At 52.2% G+C, this 16,107-nt stretch overlaps 1 protein-coding gene across 1 annotated transcript in view; it reads right to left on the bottom strand.

Moving 5' to 3' along the window:
• BSN (bassoon presynaptic cytomatrix protein) overlaps positions 1-9,142 on the bottom strand; it is a 42,654-nt gene extending 33,512 nt beyond the window's left edge. Inside the window, exons 1-2 of the mRNA XM_073787811.1 lie at positions 9,116-9,142; positions 6,401-6,553 (exon numbers count right to left, since the gene is read on the bottom strand). Coding sequence (XP_073643912.1) covers positions 6,401-6,553; positions 9,116-9,142 — 180 coding nt within the window. The remainder of the gene's footprint in view (positions 1-6,400; positions 6,554-9,115) is intronic.
• Between the last annotated feature and the right edge of the window lie 6,965 nt (positions 9,143-16,107).

Here is a 16,107-nt window from a genome sequence, read left to right as displayed (position 1 = left end):
CCCTCCCTCCCAGGCCTGTCCACTGTGTCCTATAAAACCTCCTGTCCAGGACCGAGCCAACTCCCCTACACCCCATCCCCATCCCCCTCTTGGACCCCAGACGATCTCTCTAGGAGAAGCTGCACTCCCTGGATTTCAGAATGTGGCAATGCCTCACCTTCTCTTTAAACTCCCTAGGGCCCTCGGAGCTCAGCCTTTGGCTTCCCCACCCTGTTCCCCTCCTGGCTCCTGCTGTCTTCCAGGACCCCTCATCAGGCCTCTAGTCTCAGAAGTCCTTGGCCCTGGCCTCCCAGGCTTCCACTGCACTGACTCCCACAGTCACTGGCAGATGGCAGCCACCCGCTAACCCACCTGACACCTCTATCCCTCAGCCTCACCCTCAAGCTTACCCTCGCCCAAGACTGTCTCTCCTCCCAAACTACCCCTGTGCCTGTCCTCCTCCAGCCTCCAGATCATCTCCTAGGCCTCCCCACTGCAGCGGGCCTGGGGCCTTGTGGAGACTTCCCCCACCGAGCCTCTGCTTTCTGTTCGTCCATGGGCCCTCTGCTTTCGCATCCCTTCCTACCCAGCTAAATCTATGGTCTGCCGATCCTGTCACACTCTGCTCAGCGTCTGTGCTCTCTTGACCTGTGTCTGCTCCAGAATTAGATCCAACTGCATACCTTTTTCTCCGGGCCTACACCTGAACAGCTGAATGGGTACCAGGCAAAGGGGCTCCACTGTAAATTAACTTATGTCCTAGCTTATCCCGGGCCCCCCAGCTGCCTTGTTAACTCACTCCATCTCTCCAGTTAGCTCTTCTCCACAAAGGCTGGTTCAATTTCTCCATCCCCATCCCTGCCTGTCATCTTCCCCTGCCTTCTGGATCAAATGATGGCCCTGCTTCCAGTGTCTCAAAAAGGAGCCACATAATAGGATGCCTCCTCCACACTCAGGATCTAGACCTGCCTTTTCGGGGGCCCCACTCTTTCAATCATGCCCCATCTCCCACATGCCTAGGCATGGCTTTCCTCTCGGAGCTCAGACAGCACCACTGTCTCCTGCTTTTCAGAAACCCTCTCCTGCCTGCACACCTTCCCTAGTTACTGTCCAGGCTCTCTCCTCTCCTTCTCAGCCAAGCTTCTCGAGAGTTGACCACATGGATGAAGCTCAAAAAACACTGTGCTGAGAAAGGACTTACACAAAAGAGTGCATTCTGTATGATTCCATTTATATGAAGTTCTGGAATAGGCAAAACTCATCTACGGTAGATAAAAAATCACAGCAGCAGTTGGCCCTGGAGGAGGGATGAGGATGGACAGGGATGGGGCCTGAAGGGACTTTCTGTGGTGACGGGGATGTTGTCTGTCTTGACTGGAGGGCTTTGGGCGACACAGGTGCATGCTTTTGTCAAAGCTCACTGAATGGTACATTTAAGCTTTGTACATTTCATTCTATATAAATTTTACCTTAAAAAAAACCCCTTAAATACTGATCTCTAACTAATGAGAGGCTTACTGAAGTGTTTAGTGGGAAGTATACCGATGTCAGTATATGGCTGTGAATCTCCAAGGTCTCCAGTCCTGACCTGCCTGCACGCCAGGGTCTTAGATTTGTCACCCTATTGCACTCCACTTGGGTGCTCACAGACAACTCCAACTTGACACGACCCAAACAGAAGAATTCTCCATCTCCATCTCCTACCCCCATGTCCACTACATTTCCATAACCTGTCTGTTTAGCCTCCAAAATACACCAGGAATCTGTCACGGTTCCCCTCCACCCCATGACCATCTCTACCCCAGCCCCAGCCTGCCTCTATAGGCTATTCTCCACACAGCGGCCAGAGTGTGGGGTGTGTGTGTCTGTGTGCTATTGTTGTACACATATACACCTAGGAAGGGGAGTAAAACAAACATAACATAAAATGTGCCATTTTAGTCATTTTTAAGTGTAGATTCAGTGGCGTTAATTACATATATGATGTTGTGCAACCATCACCATTATCTATTTCCAAAAAGATGTTTTTAAATGCATACCTTACCTTCCCACTGCCATCATCCAAAACCCTTGACATCACATCTGGAGCCCCCAGCAGGACCTGCCTGCCCTCTGGACCTGGCTTGCACCCCGGCCCTCACATGGGCCACGTACTTCCCCTCAGGCCTCCCCTGCCTCCACCTGTCTCTGGTCCAGCATCAGTCTAACATCTGCAGTCTAACCTCCCCTCCTTGTAGAAGTCCCCAAGAGTCTTGTCACAGCATCACAGCAAGTCCCACCAGCCCTCCTCCTGGTCCTCCACAACCCTGACCCCCAGGTGTGGCTGTGTGTTTGCGGGCGTGGTTACTGGTGAACGAGCTGCCTCTCCCTCTGGCCCGGAGGCTCCCCAAGTCTGAGCAACACATCTGCTGCAGCTCTGCCTGAATCTCCAGTGTTGAGGACAGTTCCTGGCTTATATATGGACTCAAAAAGCATTTGTGGAGGGAAGAAAGGATGAGAGAAAGGGAGAGGGCCACCCTCTGACTGAGTAGATACAAGCGGGCCTGCTCAGGCCGAAGTTTGAGCTAACAGACAGCAGAAACGGCAGAACCAACAGGTGACCAGCCAGCAACTGGCTACTTTATGGAGCTTTCCTCCTCTGCCTCTTCCTGCCTCTGGACCCCTGCCTCTCCCCTTCTTGTCCCTTCTCCCTGCTTCTACTTTATTTCTCTCTTTCTACCCTTTTCACTCCATTCTTTTTCATGCTGTTTTCTTTTGCCCTCACATACAAAATCAAGTGTTTTAGGAATAAAATTTCGTATTTTCTGTTCTGATTTAATTTTACATTCATTCTTAGATAACTTTACAGCCCCCTTCCATAGCTAAAAGTTAAGTGCCATGCCTGACAGCCACAGCTATAAAAAACTCCCACTCCTGAACAGCCACCTCTTCTGCCTGCCCCCAGTGGCTCTGGCCTCCACCCCGTAGTGGCCCAAGCAAGGCGGCCAAGGGGCCTAGTTACTGGGAGCAGGGACTGACAGCACGGCTGGCTGCCCAAGGCTGGCTGAATCTTGGGGGGCATTTCCCTACTGGCTCAAGAGATTGTTTGGGTCAAAGTGGCTACTGCCAGGCAAACCACCCAAGGACTAGACGTACAGAGGGGAGAAAGGCCTCCCAAAGGGCCCGCCACCTGGAGATCCATTTCCTCTTTGTTTGGAGAGGGGAAGGCTGGGCCCAGGAAGGAGGAGGACACCTCTGCCTCTCCTCAGCTCACCGCTGATCCATGTCCTTCTAACACCTGCTCCTCTTTCCTCAGTGGCCCAGGCAGCAGTGTGGCCAGGAGGGAGCAGAGGGAAGGGGGCAAGGCTAGTGGCTGCAGCAGAGGGATCTGTGCTGCACTCACAGCACCACCCCCGAGCCAGATGGTGGCCCAGCCCTTGCCGGAAAAGAGTGGGATGCAGGCAGGAGAGGAAGAGGCTTGTGGCCACTGCGTCTCTCTCTCCCTTCTCCACACCACCCACCCGGGTAAGTGCCTAAGCCCAAGGCTTGCCAATGGGGTGGGAATGGGGGAGGGCACAGTAGCTTGGTCTTGGCGTCATCTCAGCAAAGTCTAGACCTTGGAACGGGCGAAGAAAGACCATGATCACTCTTCTGTAGTTTTCTTAGAGGGGCTTATAAGCAATTCTGACTAGAGCAAGGGAGGTTGAAGGCACATGGGCTGTCTGGACCTGGAAGGCTGGGGATAAGGTGGCAGCTCTGCTGCTACCCACAGCGGTAGAGGGTGGGCCTCCCACATGCAGGCTACAGCCTCACTTTAGGTGCTGCTCTGAGAGGATTCTGCTGATCCGACCGGGAAGCACAGGCGTGCAGTCAGCACTGCCTCTGCACAGCACTCATTCCTGTGATGCTGTTGCTAGCGCAAGGACAGACTCCACTGAAGGAGTTCCAGGCCAGGATGTGCTGCTGGGGCTGCTCTGAACAGGGCAAGGAGGCCCCTGAGGGGGCTGACAGAGACAGGCCATGCCTGCCCCCAGCCACGGCTTGTCCTCTCCAGGAGCTCACTCCCACCCCGCTGTCCACCCCGACCTTACCTTCCCCCTCCACCCAGCTGGCTCCTGGCCACACCCATTTCCTTCCCACAGCTATCAGAACAGGTGGCTCTGTCCCAGAGGAGAAAGGGGTGGCAGGCATGAATGCTGAGTTACCGAAGAGCAGACAGGTGGGCTAACGTGGCACGGAGCAGGCTTGGGGCATCGGCAAAGCCACTGAGACTGGTCCCTGGACCCTGCTTCTCCTTAAACATTCGGGAGGTTTAAGGTACTTGTGTAAGAACCCACATCCAGGGAGAGAAGAGAACAGTCTTCCTGTCTTTTCCCCATCACTGGGCAGTGACTTGGCTTAAATGCTAACACCTCTGGCTTCCTGGTCAGTGTGTCCTCACAGGGAGGGTCTTTTGTGGGTGGTGAGAAATGTTCTGACCCCACAAGGAAACCCCCAGTCTTTTGCCATGGTTTCAAACAGGCTAAATTATTTACCTGCCCTGAGCAACCAGGGCTGGAGATCTCCAGGAAAAAACAGCCTCCACCACGAAGAGTGGCCAGGATAGCCCTGCTTGCTACGAACCATCCTCAGCCCAAGCAGAAATGGACTATGAATAAGGAGAATGGGGATGGGAATCCTTGGGGTAAAACTGGAGACCTAGCTACTGGTTCTGGGTCCCCAGCTCCCTTGCTCCAGAATGAATCAGAATAAACGAAGACTTGGTCTCCTCAACTGTAAACAGAGGGTGCTCTGAGCTGCTCCCTGACTTCCATGAAATCTTAATGTGCTCCAGGCACTCAGACCCCCAGCAAAGTGCATGGGCAGGCATCTTCCTCTCAAGGCATCACAGCCTTGAGAGCCAGCCAACCAAAGGTCCTAGGCTGGGGGAGTTTGTTGTGTGGGAAGGACTGAGATGCCCACCAGGAAACTGGTGCTACCGTGTGCGGCTCTCCCTTGATCTCCGCCTACCCCACCCAGAGTCGTTCGGGTCCTGCTGCTCTAGTGAGCGTCTCTGGAGGCTGAAACCTGGGAGGCAGGGCCAGCACAAGAGGGGGATCCCCACAGCAGCCTCTCTCATCCCTGCCTGCCAAGCCTCCCTGCTTCTCGCTAGCAGAAACACCCAGGTGAGCTTCCCTGGCCTTAACCACACTTCTAAATACTGAGGAGCAACACTTACCTAACTGATCAGTGCAGGGATGGGTTGTTTCTAATCACGGATATAATAATCACGAGTGTACACGCCTCCTCAGAAAGCCCCCACACTCCAGGAGCGACTGCAAACGCACTGAATCATCTCCCCACACCGGCAGCTCCTTCCTTGGAATCTCACACTTACCTCTCGCAAAGCACACGTCCCACACCCACAGCACCTCATATCACAAATAGACCCCGACCTGTGAACAATTATTCTCACTCATCCCCCCGCCCATGTGGTCCAAACGGCTCCTGCTGCTGATAATCCCAGCTGCGGGCATGCAGTCACCACTCTCCACCCGGCCCAAGGGCAGAGCCCTGGGGGTCTACCAGAGACTTCTGTGGGTTACCGCGGAGGAGAGGGAGGAAGCTGACAATCCCACTTATTTCAAAGGCATGGCCCCAGCCCAGCTAGTATATTGGGGCACCCAGCCTCCATGGCACCAGAGAGAGGCTCAGGGGCTTGGCTGAGCATCCCACAGCAACTCAAAGCATCCCAACACAGCAAGGGTGGGGCTGGGAACCCAGGGTCCTCTGGGGGAGAACGCAGGCCAGTCTCGTGGAAATGGCCTTGCAGTGGCCTCTTGATGAGTGTAGGACACTGCCTCCATGTGGATGCTTGGCCCCCAGTCTGGGTCTCTACTCCAAGGTTGTTTCTTGGGATGGGTAGCTGCTCTGCCCCATCAGGCCCCAACTTACTGGAACGGAAGCCCAGGGGAGGCGGTTCCTGAAGCCCAGGTGGGAGGCAGTTTCCTGTCTCCCTTAACACCTTGCTCCCCTCACTGGCATCCCTCTCCAAGACCCACTGTCAGGGAGAGAGGCTGGCCAACGGCCAGGGAGACTTGCCTCCCTTTGGGCCCTGCAGCTGCTCGTGGCCCTCTCCAAATGAGCATCCACTGGGAAAAGTTGTCCGTAAGACTGTCGTTGACCCTCCCCCTAAGGCCATTTTTCCAGGTCAAACTTGGACCAGGTAAGAAAGCGTCTTCTACTCAGGACTGAGCCCAAGCTTTCAGTCCTTTCGCTCAGGACATCTGGGGCCAAGACTTTTTCTCTGCTACCACATCTGGGAGCCAGAATACAAGCCCTGGGAAGACACAGAAGCTGATGGCCAAGGGAAATGACCAGGAAAAGAGAGCTGGTAAAAAGGGGAACCGGGGAGGCCTGGGAAGGCAGGTGGGATGGAGGAAGACGGCACAGAGCTGATTACCTGGGTGAGATGAGGGTTGGGGTTGAACCCACACTGGTTGCAGACCTTGTTGTGACACTGGGTGCAGGTGTTGAAGTTTGGCTGGCTGGGGGTTGACGTGAGATCCGAGGTCTTACATATGGGACACAGCGTGCTGCTGGGAAGGGGGGCGATCTGGGGGACGGAGTAGGGTGATGTGGGGGTGCTGCCTCTGTCCGGTGACACAGAGGGGGACCGCCCTGATCTCTGCGTCCTGCTGTCTACCTGCAGCGTCCTGCGGGGGCCATCAGCCTCCTGGCCAGCTGGGCCCTGTGCCCTTGTCTCCTGGGGGCTCTCACGGCTGGGAGCAGGAGCAGAAGGCTGCTTCGGGGTTGGGGAAGCTGCTCTCTGGCTACCCAGGGGCTCCTTGGGGTCCAGTCTCCTGGAAACGCTGAAATGACATTGAAAATGACGATGTTAGAGATATACCTTAGAGAAGTCCCCTGCAGAGGTCTCCACCAACCTAGGTGACTCTGCCAAGCCCCGTTGCCACCCTCCTCTGCTGCCCAGTGGCATATCACAGCCCCCACTGGCCGAGTGCTGACTGACAAGTGTCCCCCGACTTGAACCGTCAGCACCAGGCCATGTGATCGGCTCATGAGTGTCCCCTCTTACATCCCACTAAAGTGCAGAGTCTGATTCAGTAGGTCTGGGGTGGAGTTTGCACTTTGAAGAATCTCTAAGGTACTCCAATAAAGCTGTTAAAAAAAAAAAAAAACAATCTCTAAGGTGATGCCTTTACTATAGTCTGCAGACTACACTTTGAAAACCAAGGCTCTAAACCTATACATTAGTAACACCTAAGCTGATTTTAAAATTTCTGACTCTCAGACTGCACCCCAGACAAATTACATGAAAATCTGTGGGGACAGGACCCTGGCATTACTATTTTTTTCCTCCCTAAGTGATTTCAACATGCAGCTAGTTTAGAGCTACTTCCCTGGCAGGTCTATTACATTCTGGCTTGTCCACTTCAGAGGCCGACCCCGGGCAGTTGGAGGTGAGGGTGGGGAGGCACTCCAATGCCCAGTTAATGCCATCTCCATTAACTGGCAAACTGTCAGGCTAAACTCAATGCCCTATATTCCTTCTCATTTGACCCAATTTCAGTTCATTTCTGCCAGTTTTCCAATTTGAAAAAAGCCAAGCACAAAAAGCCAAAAGCAATGCTTCATATTGCTTCCCTGAAATTCGATACTTGCTTCAGTCTATATTCATTTGGGTGGATACTGGCACCCAGGAGACAGGGCAGCCTGGCTGAGAGCCACTGCAGAGGCCCGGCCACAGCTGCCTGTGGAGCATCCTGGCCTGGCCCCTTCAGCCCCAGTGTTCCTGGTCCTTGTAGGGTCTGACTAATAGGAAGGGATTCTAAGTTTGCTGCCTTTATATGAAGACCATCTGCTTGCCAAAAAAATTCAGGAGCCAACTGTATGATGCCTTAGGACAAGCTATTTCAGAGGGGAGACGAAGAGCTTCCCTGGCGAGGCCCACTTCAAGACACTCTGCAGTCCTTCTTCCCTTCCGAGGAACTGCTGGGGAAGAGACACACCCTTGGTCTAATAAAGACTCTTCCAGGAAAAAGAAACACTGTTGAATGTCCATCAACCAACAACAGAATACACCCATCCATCCAGTCTCACAGACCTGCCACTTTCTTCTTCAGTGGGATAACCAGAGTCTGAGTCTAGCCCCTCTGAGCCACCTTTGCCACCAGCTGTGAGGCCCAGTCTGGTGGTGGCTGCAGCCATGTCTGGCCCACACTTGGAACCTGGGCTCTAGGGCCTTTCTGTAGACTAATTTCTAGGTATTGTAAAGAAATAATCCCACACGGCTAAATTCATAATTTCATTTTTTACTTAAATTATTTGGGGCTAGAATTTAAAAGCAGCCCTTGAAAGCCAATCAGAAACGGGCTTCCCTGGTGGTCCAGTGGTTAAGACTCCACGCTCCCAATGCAGGGGGTCTGGATTCGATCCCTGGTTAGGGAACTAGATCCCGCATGTAGCAACAAAGATCCTGTGTGCCGCAACTAAGACATGGCACAGCCAAATAAATAAATAAAAATTTTTTAAAAAGCTAATCAGAAGCTACGAAGAGCCCTTTATAATATGTGAAGAGACTGTAGCCCCTTCTCAGGCTGTGCAAGGTCAGTGGTTTCTCCTGAGAAAATTAGCAATTTCTACCGTGTTTGTTTTGCGTGAGGTGTGACAGGCAATCTTCCGTGTACACAGTGACTTTTTAAATTCAGTGTTGCATCACAATGTAGTCTTTCTGGGGACATTTTATGTGACACTTAGGGATCCAAATTCAAGTTAACTTTCAACTCAGCTGTGGTGACAGTGAATAAACAAACAATGCCCACTGCACCCAGCAAAGTCTGCACTTGGAAGGGCAACGCTCCCTGCACAGAGGCCTGATGTGTGTTCACACATCATACGGTGACTGTAGTTGACACCTGGCAATCACAGTACACGCCCATGAGCCCTTCACTCTCCTGTCTCCTGGATGATTCCTCACACCTCTCCTTGATCTGCAAGCCGCCAGCATGTCCCTCCCTCTCCTTGCTGTAACTGACGACTTGCTCACCATCTCGCAGGGAAAGCGGGAGCCACTGGAGGGGAATTTGTACATTTAAGGCCTCTCGGCGTCTGTCCCACTGTGTTTGCCTGTCTCCTGTTCCCAAGGCCCACTTCTCACCTTCACAAATTCTCCCCTCTCCTTCATCGTCCATGTTTACCTCTCTACTTGGATGATTTCAATGGCCATACAAACATGTGTCTCCCATCTTGAAAAAGAAAAAAGAACTTTGGCCCACTTTCCCCCTCAGCTATGCCTCATTTCTCTGCTGCTCTTTACAGCAACACTGCTTGAAAGAGTGGTCTCTACTCACGGCCTCCAGCTCCTCTCCTCCCTTCCTCTCAACCAATACAGCCTGGCTTTTGCCCATCCTTCCACAGAAATCTCTCAGGTGACAGTCACCAGTGGCCTCCACATCATCAAATCTGACAGTCGCTTCTCAGTTCCTCCTCCCACCTGATCATCCCCTGACCAGCAGCGGAACTTGAAAGCACTGAGCATTCCATCCTTCCTGAAATAAGCTCTCCACTGGCCTCCCGGAACACCACCCTCTCCTGGGCGACCTCCTCTCTCCTGGCCATACCTTTCCAAGCTCTTCTGCAGGTTCTTCCTCGTGTCCCAAACCAGGGACCCCACTTCCTACACTGCAGGGACTTAGCTTTTGTCCACACAAGCATTTCACAAGTGTACACAAACCCCTGAGGTTCAAGACCCACCCAGACTCAAGGCTTTAACTCTCACTCCCCACTGATAACTACAAATGTGTGTCTGGCCCAGACCCCGCCCCTGAGCTCCTCCCTTGGCTCACTGCCAACTCTACATCTTCACTGAGATGTCTTACAGGCACCTCAAACTTGCTGTGTCCAAGCTGAGCCCCTGATCTTCCCACAAATGTACCCCTCCTCATCTTCCCCTTGGAGTCTCTGACTCCCTTCTCTCAGCCCATGTCAATCATCAGTAAATCTTGTGGGCTTCAGCGTCTGGCCACTTCCTCTGCCTCCTCGCTCCACCTGTCAATCACTGTGCCCTCTTTTTTTTTTTTGCACAAGCTGGGTTGCTCCCACTTGCCCCTCTATGTGGCAGTCTTCACCATGCGGCAGCTGGGATAATCCTTTACGTACATAAATCAAACCACTTCCCTTGTCTGCTTAAACCTTCCTTTCCCTCCCACAGGAAAAGCCAAAGGCTTTACAATGGTCTGTGAGGCCCCATGAGATTTGGGCCCTTTCCCTCCAGCCTCATCTCCTACTATCTCTCTCTCCCTGTGTCCACTTCCCTTACGCCAGGCCCACTCCTGCCTCTGGGCATTTACGTCTGCTGGCACTTGCGCTCTCTCGAGTCTTTGCTCTGGTGGCATCGTTTTGGAGACACTTCCTGGACCACCCTATTTAAAATGCAGCTTCCATCCCTCCTGCCTCTTTGTTCCCCATGGCACTGAGCGCCTTCCGACTCATCATATACTATGTATGTTGCTTCTGTGCACCCTCTGTGGTCCCTGCATTAGCCTGCCAGCGCTATGCGGGCAGGGCCTCTGTGCTTTCTCCACAGCTGCACCCCGGAGCCTAGCACAGTGCCCGGCACGTGCTGGATGCTCAAGACATGTTTCCTGGATGGATGGACTGCAGTCACATCACGACTCAGAACATTAAAATGTGGCCCCAAAATGTGTTCGAGCTGAGGAGACATGGCATGTGACAGGTATGCACTCAGCCCTCCGCTGGATCTGACCTCATGCAGGACAGAATGACAGGAACAACACCCGGAGTCCTCTCTGGCCAGGGGCTGCACCCCCAGTCCCACCACATAGAACACTCCGCTTGACCACGGCGATGGTGATACTAATCGGGCCCTCACCATGAGCACCACATGTGCCAAGCACCTGTCACATATTAACTCCTTTAAGCCTCATAGCAAATCCATGCGGTAGGATCCAATTTGCCTATTTTATAGACAAGGAAACTGCCACACATAGAAGTTACGGAACTTGCAAAGCTATTATGACCTGTAAGTGGTGGCACTGGGATTCCAATATCAAGGCCACCAGTCCATGTCCCTAACCATGTCCCACACCACCTCTGGGAGAGCATGGTGAGGCTATGGAGGGGTGGGAAGCACTGCAATTTGGATTCTTTGGATTTTTTCTTTCTTCTGAAGAGCTGTTTAAGTGGAAACTCCCTCAGAAGCGGCCTGACATTTTGCTTCTCACTGTAGCCCAGGCCCAGCACCATGCTGGGCACTGAGTGGACACTCAATAAGTGTAGATGCAAAGTAAACAGGAAGTCATATGGCAGTGCAGTGAGCTCACGGAGTGGGGCTGAGCTAGGGCAGTGATGTTACTTAGTTATGACCACTTCCCCTGGAGTTTGGCCAGCAACGCTGAGAGACACATAGAGAAAACCACGTTCATTCACTCATTCATTCGAGCATTCAGTCATTAGCAAAGATTCACTGACCCCTGGAATGATAGTTCCAGGCCCCGTGATAGGTACTGATGGCAAGAATGGATTATATCTCTTACAAAGGAAGGTGGGCCCACAGGTGTTCGTTGTATTGCTAACCTTTACATCTTACACATATTTTATCAGTGTTTTTATATCCTCTATAAATACCTATTCAATATTTAACTAAAATAAATTTTTTAAAAAAGTGAATCAGACAGGGATCCAGTCTTCTGGGAGCCTCCAGTCCAGAGAGGAGACAGATGTGCAAACAAATCACTGTAAGACACCTCCACACAGTCCAGGGAAGGCAGAAGTCTGACAAGGCTTTGAGGACTAGGAGACATCTAAACCAGGTCTTAATGGATGGGCTGTTCTCCCCAAGGTAAAGGGCAATCGAAGCAGAGGGGAAAGCACTTGCAACGGCCCAGAGGCCTGACAAGGCGTAAGTCAGTGCTATTCTCAGCACCTAGAACAGCTCCTGGCAACAGTGTGCACCCAACTACCAGAACTACCTGGGAAGCTCAGAGCTAAAATAGGAAGGGCCAGGGGAGCAGGGCCTCCGAGCTTTTCAAACAAGGGAGTGCTCCAGCTCTGCGTCAGGGAGATGGTGGAGGTAGGGAGACAGTGAGAATAAGGCAACAGCCCAAAAGATAGTCCAGGGACCAAGAGGGAGGGAAGGCTCAGCAGGGGTATTCTGACCTGGGGTCTAGGGAGGAGTGGTTCTTTTGATTGAGACGGAGGATCCAGGGAGAGAAGCCAATTGGTGGGTGGAGGCTGGGGAGTGAAATGGCAAAATCACTAGGTTGAGTTTGGTTTCGCTGAGTTGGTGGTCTTCGGGGGGCATCCAAGGAACATCAGGAAATGGGTCGGAGCTTGCGGTCAATTCAGACAAGTCTAGATATTTTTATCTGAGAGAGTTAAGGGTGCAGTTCACAGGCGAGCCTCAGGGGATAAAGATCACATGGAGAGCAGTGGTCCAGAAAAGATTTGTGGGGAGCATCAACGTTAACGGGAGCAGAAGGGGTATCAGAAACAGAGAGGTCAGAGAAAGGAGAACAACAAGAACACAACCCCCAGGGTCAGAGAAGTTCCCATAAGGAGGAGCATTCAACAACATGCTCCTGAGTCTACGTCCCTGAGGGCTGAGAAGCCTCAGAAGCTCTGAAGGAAAAGGCCACACCCACGAGGGCCATGAGCCCTCTCCCACTCAGTCCCCTATCCTCAGGACAGGCCAGCTCTCTATCCTTCTGACCACAAGGGCCCATCCATGGCCAGAGATCCAGATTTGTGTGTGACACTCTACTGGACACAAGTCCCAAGGGGGCCAGGGTTGGAGTAGCTTAGGGCCTCCTGGGGAGGGCAGAGGAATGCCCTCCCCAGGAGGCCCTCCTTAACAAAGGTCTCCACTGGGCACAGAAGGGAGGGAGGGAGGGAGGGAGGTGTCCACAATCGGGACCCAGCCCAGCCCCAGGGAAGACCTGGCTTCATGGATATGGCTCATCAGTAGTGAGAGCCCTGGAGGCCAGTGCTCCTCTCAGCAGCCTCCAGGAGTCCTGCTCCTTGAGGAGGGCTGGGATGAGGACAGGTGAGCAGGAGGGGAGAGGGACACTGCCGTAAAGTGGAAAAGACACAGGAGGACAGGCAGGTGAAGAAGGAGGGAGAGGGCAGAGCTATGAAGGAGTGGCTGGAAGACAAGCAGTGGAAGACTAAAAATGCCTTATCCAGGATAGATATTTTAAAAAGATGGCCAAGAAAGGTAGAGGGTGTAAAAATTGCTCTATTTCTACCAGGTTTCCTCCCTTTCAGCATTTAAGGCTACTGACTAATCAGAAACAAGTCTTAAAGCTAGCTAGCAGGGCAGGAAGGAGCCCCCGCCACAAGACCAATCCCGTTGGCCTCCCCACCAGCTCTCCTCAGTACCCCTGTGGCCTTCTGTCCCATACCATGATCACTGCTGGGAGGAATAATCCAGTCAAAAGCTGGACTCCCCTCTGTCAGAAACTCCCAAGAGAGGCATGAGGCCGACAAGCTCCAGTGACCAAAGATGCTCAGACACCAGGTTTGTCCATAAGGGCAGGGCCACCAGGGAGAGCCGTGGCTGCCTTAGTCCACGTGGGAAGGAGCCTGGAGGCCCTCTGGCGGCTGCAGTCAGGGAGGGCCTGCTCAGGCTGGGCAGACTGGCAGGAAAAGCAGGAAGAGACCGTGTGAGCTCCCAAGGGAAAACTAGGCCGGGGTCCACATGGCAGCATTCTAGAGCATGCCCCCCGCCACCTCCAGTTGAATATTTGAAAGAGAAATATTTCACACAAATAAATGGCTGCCTTTGCTCACCAGGAGGGGAGTGAATTTAAAGAAACTGTTTTTCTAAGAGCAGCCGGAAGAGTTCCCACAGCTTCAAACAAGGTTTTGATAAATTCTTGGCTGACCTTTCTATAACAGGCAATTATGGCCAGGAAGATGCTATGGGAGGATTTCTCCTTTAAGGTCCAGGCCAGGAAGGACCTCTAGGCCAGCCCAGCGGCCCCCATGTATCCAGGCAGAGAAGCAGGGGCTGCAGAACGGTGGGCACCAGGATCTAGGTCCTGGGTCCTGGAGCAACTCTCTCAGGAATGGATGGGAGAATTCAGAAAGTTTGAGTTTAAAAAAAATGCCAGTTTTCACACAAGAAAACATTTCTTGACCTGCTTAGCTTTCAGGCCAGTGGCCTCCTGCCTTTTTGATCATGGGTCCCTGGTAGGGATAAGAGTTGCTGCCATCAGACACAGCCCCAGGGAAGCTGGAAGCATAAGGGGAGACACCAGCAGGAGGCTGAGAGCAAGATGGGACCCAGGCCGTAACTGTAAGGAAAGCAAGTCCTGGCTACCTCATTCCCCAGCCTTGAGGCCTATCTGGGTCCACTAGGTTGAGAGCATTTCTCAGGACAATCTGATTTGGCCTTGGTTCCCTTTAGGTCCAGTCAGTCTCCAGAATCCAGAACAAGGATGGGAAATAAAGGTAACTTTCCTCCAACCCCATTAATTGGTAGAGACTGCCTGGAGGGCTGGGTTTGAGAAAGATCAGTGGGAAAGATTGTTGCCACCAATTAGAAAGGTCTGTCATGAACCCAGGAGTAGGGCACATAAGCGCAAAGGCCATGAACTTGTCATCCATGATGCAGAACCAAACCAGACCCTCAGACCTGCCTCAAGTGATACCCAGCTTCCAGGAGTGTCTCATTCAGAACTGGGCCAGACCCACCTCGAGTCAAATTCATCCCCCGAAAGAGACCAGAGGATGCATGTAGTGTTTACTTCTGACCTTTCCCTTGGTCCCATTTTCACCTCCAATCTGTGGTCTTCCCAGAGTCACAAGAGCTGTGTGTGGGCATCAGTCAGCTGAACCATCAAATGCCATAAGCTCGGTGTAACTCTGAAGGCCGAATGTCTCTTGCACTGTGGTGCTTGTGTGAACCATGGCTCACCTGAGGGCAAGCGAGTGGTAGATGCCATCCCCCTTAGGACTCTGTTGAGGGGTTACTAGTCCTCTAGTCATAGCTTGCCCATTCATGTCTTATGGAGTGTATCTCTAGAAATTTTTATTCATTCATTCATGTTAAAAGAGCTCATAGGAACCATGTTCCCTAGTTCTTGAAAGTCCGAACATACCTTTGTGGTCATTATCTGAACAACAGCTTGGCTGGATGTAAAATTCTCAGTTGACAGTTCCTTCCCCTGAGGACTTTGCAGGTACAGCCCCTGTGTTTTCTAACTATGACTGTGGAGAGCTCTGGGCCAGCCCAATTAGTTCCCCTTATAGGTATACTAACATTTTCCTCTAGGTGCTCTAGAACTCTTTTTTCTTTTCTCTTTGAAGTTTAGTAACTTAATATTCCATATCTATTTTTCCTGAAATTCAGTATGTTCTCTCAAACTAAAGATTTATGTGTTCCTTTACTGCAGGGGGGAAACGTTTTCTATTAATTATACCTTTGAATATTTCTCTGTTCCATTTGTTTTGTTCTCCTCTCCAGAGATACCAATTACACCTACTTTAACTTTCCTTTGTCTTTCCATTGTTCAGGCTGCTGGCAGCCCATGGTTCCCCTCCACTCCCCCACCCCGAATCTGCTCAACTCCTTGAGCAACTCCACCTCCCTAGTAACTTCTTGGCATCACACAGGGTTCAGGGACACTCCTAAACATCCCCACATATAGTGGCTTTGCTAATCAGTCCAAGAAGGTGGTTCTTGGGTTTGGCCCTCTGGACTCTGACCTCCCTGCCCTAGCTCCACAGAGGCAAATTTCCCTTTCTGTAGCCCTCCCTCATCAGAACTAATTTTCCCTGTGTTTGGAAACCATTCTTTGTTCATTGCATTCCTACATATAGGTGTTCCTTAGTTTTGTTGAAGAGAGTTTTCTGTTTCTTTCTTTTTTTTTTTTGCGGTACGTGGGCCTCTCACTGTTGTGGCCTCTCCCGTTGCGGAGCACAGCCTCCGGATGCGCAGGCTCAGTGGCCATGGCTCACAGGCCTAGCCGCTCTGCGGCATGTGGAATCCTCCCAGACCGGGGCACGAACCCATGTCCCCTGCATCGGCAGGCGGACTCTCAACCACTGCGCCACCAGGGAAGCCCGTTTTCTGTTTCTTATGCTTCTTGCAGTTTTTGGTTAGTTCAGTAAGGAGACTGAGCAAAG

The sequence above is a fragment of the Tursiops truncatus genome, chromosome 10 (genome assembly GCF_011762595.2).
Source record: "Tursiops truncatus isolate mTurTru1 chromosome 10, mTurTru1.mat.Y, whole genome shotgun sequence".
NCBI lineage: Eukaryota > Metazoa > Chordata > Mammalia > Artiodactyla > Delphinidae > Tursiops > Tursiops truncatus.
Note: the sequence above shows the minus strand (reverse complement) of the source record. Positions and strands in the feature narration are given on the sequence as shown.